The sequence below is a fragment of the Anarrhichthys ocellatus genome, unplaced genomic scaffold (genome assembly GCF_004355925.1).
Source record: "Anarrhichthys ocellatus isolate YVR2014 unplaced genomic scaffold, GSC_Weel_1.0 scaffold87, whole genome shotgun sequence".
Classification (NCBI taxonomy): Eukaryota; Metazoa; Chordata; class Actinopteri; order Perciformes; family Anarhichadidae; genus Anarrhichthys; species Anarrhichthys ocellatus.
This window is the reverse complement of record NW_022280117.1, coordinates 1,298,694-1,302,150: the sequence shown is the minus strand read 5'-3', so window position 1 is coordinate 1,302,150 and position 3,457 is coordinate 1,298,694. Positions and strand designations below refer to the sequence as shown.

The following is a 3,457-nucleotide window of genomic DNA, read 5'->3' as shown; positions in this document are numbered from 1 at the left end:
GGGGGGGGTTATAATTAGGCCTGGAGATGCTCAGCGGTAACGCTGCAAAATATGCATCCATAATATGACCAAATAATGAGTTATGTTTTACTTATTTGCATGCATTTTTCTGTCTGTCTTTTAAACGTTACAATTTATCATATAAAACGAATAAATAAATATATATTATTTCATATTTTTGCAGAGTTGATGCCTAAAAAGCTAAGAAAAAAATGTATAATACAAAAATATATATTTTTTTAACTCCAAGGACAAAATAAATTGCACGTTATTACAAGAAAAAATAAAGTGTCTCTATATATGTAGGAAGGGAGTGGGCTTTCTGTCCTCGGCTATGAGGATGAATAGCGCGGCCAGACTAACACACTCATCCCCAGCGGATCCCGACGTACAATAACACAGAGAGCCATTGTCTCGCGGAGGTAAATATTGAAAGCATTCATCTGACAAGGTTGTTGTGAAAAGATCTCCACGGACTGCAGAAACTGTTCCGACAGTTGAAGCCTCTTTCTTTTGTCCCTCATATGCATTTATATAATATTTACACACGCACACACACACACATATATATAATGTCTCGTCATCCCCGCCGATTACCTGAGTTCAAGTTGACTTCCTTAATGGCCCCGGAGCTCGGGTAATCTTCTTTGCACACGAACTTGTTTTCGTCGATGACGTAGAGCTCCTCTCCCGTGGACAGCTGCTTGTTGCACACCATGCAGGTGAAGCAGTTCAGGTGGAACACCTTGCTGCGCGCTTTGCGCACCAAGTCGTTCGGCGAGATTCCCTGCAGACAGCCCGCGCACTTTGTGCCAAACCGCCTGCATGAAACGACAAATTAACAATAAATGTATGTTTGTTTGGTTTTTTAAACCAACGACAACATCATATAATTATATATATAGATATAGATATATATCTATATATAGATATAATTTTTTCAGAGATAACAAATGTGTTATTAATATAACAGCTTGAGAGGAATAAATACATTTCCAGTTCTAATACTTAGAATTCTAATTCTAATAATGCTCAAATATTGTTATTTCCAATCTAATAATATACCAAAAAGTATCAGCACAAAATAATAACCATAGTAATAATAATATAACATTTAAAAAACGCTTTATATTTCTCCCTATTCCAGTAAAAGCCTATCATCATATAACAGCAGTCCTATTCGGTAAGTAGCCTATTAAGTAATAAATAAACATTCAACAGAAAATATACCTCTCTCCATATTTATGAAAGGGAGTATTAAAAGAGAGCATCCTTTAAACGGAAATAACAAAAAAAATATATAAAGTCAGATTTAGCTTCTGTTTTTTGTTGAAGATTCTCTAAAAACCCCGCGTGCTCGTTATTTTGATGGAGGTGCTCCCACAATAACCCCACGCAGAACGCATTAGTGACAATCAACACATTGTAGCCGCGGATATATTACAGGATTAAGCAGAGTGGGAGCATCTTAGCGTGAAAATCTTCTCTTAATCCATATTCACCCGCTTAAATACCGAGTGGGAAGAAGACTCATCAATTTGATACACAAATACCCCCCCCTTACGAAAAAAATCCCCCTCCTGGTTTGGAAGAACAGGTGTTTTAGGGCGGTGAAATAAAACACACCTGAGTGTTATTTGGGGACTCCCCTGCATCGGTGCTTTTATGAATATGAGGAGTTTGAGCAGAGGTCTGGGGGGGCACTGTGGGCCTGCTCTACCTGGGTTTACAGTCAGCCTGTGGAGGGGGGGCTTAAGCCTCTGGGTGAAAGCAAGCACTCCTTTTGTGCAGCATTGTTTTAACACTAATGTAGGCTTGTCTCCACATTTGCAATGGTATCGCTCCGCTGTCCCTCTTTTCACATGCATGCATCTCCTCCCCCCCTCAGCGAAAGGGCACAACTCTACTTACACAACAAATGGACATATTAAGGTGATTACTGTTTCGCCTGGCTAATGGCCGGCCATTTAAATCCACCGCTTGATGGGACCTGCCGTAATATGATGGCCAAGGCCGCGCGAGGCCAATAACAGCGCGTCCGGACAAAGGCTAATGCGCCTCACATGTCATTAGACAATTTGGGAGAAAATAACTGACACACACGCGAATGAAAATGATGCTAAGAGAGTGCGACGGGACAAGCAAGGGCTTCACTTATCACTCAATTACCTGAGACGCTTTTTTTTTTTTTTTTAGGAATTGTGAACCAGTTAATAGCCTAATGGGTGTTTGAAAAAAACTGTTGTGGGGATGCTGAAAATAGATATTTAAAAGAAAAGAAATGCATGGCTGCTCTACGAAATTACCTTTGAGTTGTTTTATTATAGAAGCCCTTTATCAAAAGGTCACGTCATATGACCAATATTTAAGTTTGGAGACGAATTAAAACCCTACATTTCAAAATAAATGTTATATTGTTACATTAATTCTACGTATTAATTTGATTCATTTTATCCACGTTCAAGATAATATACATTTTTCTTAACCCATGACTTGATATTTTGACCCCTGTGCACATACATAATATAAATTGTGGGCCACATAATTATTGCTGGTCCTTTTCTATTATTTCTCCGGATGCATTTCAATAGTTCTATCAACACTGCATCCATAAAAAAATATCTTTACGCGTGGCGATTCATATGAAGGAACCCTGAATCCAGACTCTCTCTCTCCTTCTCTTGTTACCTGAAAAAGTCCATTTTGCAATAGAGCTTCCCGTCCCTGGAGAAGCACTTCTCGGTGAGGGCGCAGTTGCACTCGCAGCACTGGACGCACTTGGCGTGCCACGCTTGGTCCAGCACGTTGAGGAGGAACCGGTCCAGGATGGGCCGTTCGCACCCGGCGCAGTGGACCATCATGTCTCCGGCCTGCAGGGCGCAGAGTGCCGACCTTCCCACACGGACTGCGCTGCTCGGACTGGGACAACCCGGGTCTACGCGGAACAACGTCTTGGCTCCGGGGGGATGTGTGCTGTCAGGCGAAAAGTTTAAGGAAGCTCCCGTCCAAAAAAAAAAGGGCAGCGAGGAGGGAGAGAGAGCGCGCAAGACGATCCCCGGGAACTGTTGTAGTCCTGCTCCTAGTTTGGTTCCTGGCACTTGTCACAAATCCACAATCCAGAGGTTGAGGAGGAGGTTTCAGCCGCGCCAGCTGATGGTCTGCGTAACGGACGAAGCGCACATGTTCTCTCAGGCGCGCACAGTTAAAACATCGTTATTCAAAACGTGTTTTTTTTCTAATATTACTATTATTTCTTCTGATATTTCATCCCCGTTTAGCTCGTGCTTTGTTTTGGGTCCAGTCATTTCCTTTCGGTCTCACCTCGCGCCGCCACTTTCGCATCACAGTGCCTGGGTTGTCACGTTTCTTTTTTTTTTTTTTGCCAGCGCGACGCAGCGTCACATTGGATGACGCCCTTGTTAATTCCCCCCCCCCTTTTCTATTATTTCTCCGGATG

At 42.2% G+C, this 3,457-nt stretch overlaps 1 protein-coding gene across 1 annotated transcript in view; it reads right to left on the bottom strand.

Moving 5' to 3' along the window:
• lhx5 (LIM homeobox 5) overlaps positions 1 to 3,328 on the bottom strand; it is a 14,802-nt gene extending 11,474 nt beyond the window's left edge. Inside the window, exons 1-2 of the mRNA XM_031875261.1 lie at positions 2,689 to 3,328; positions 598 to 821 (exon numbers count right to left, since the gene is read on the bottom strand). Of these exons, the coding sequence (XP_031731121.1) occupies positions 598 to 821; positions 2,689 to 2,861 (397 nt within the window). The 5' untranslated portion in view covers positions 2,862 to 3,328. The remainder of the gene's footprint in view (positions 1 to 597; positions 822 to 2,688) is intronic.
• Between the last annotated feature and the right edge of the window lie 129 nt (positions 3,329 to 3,457).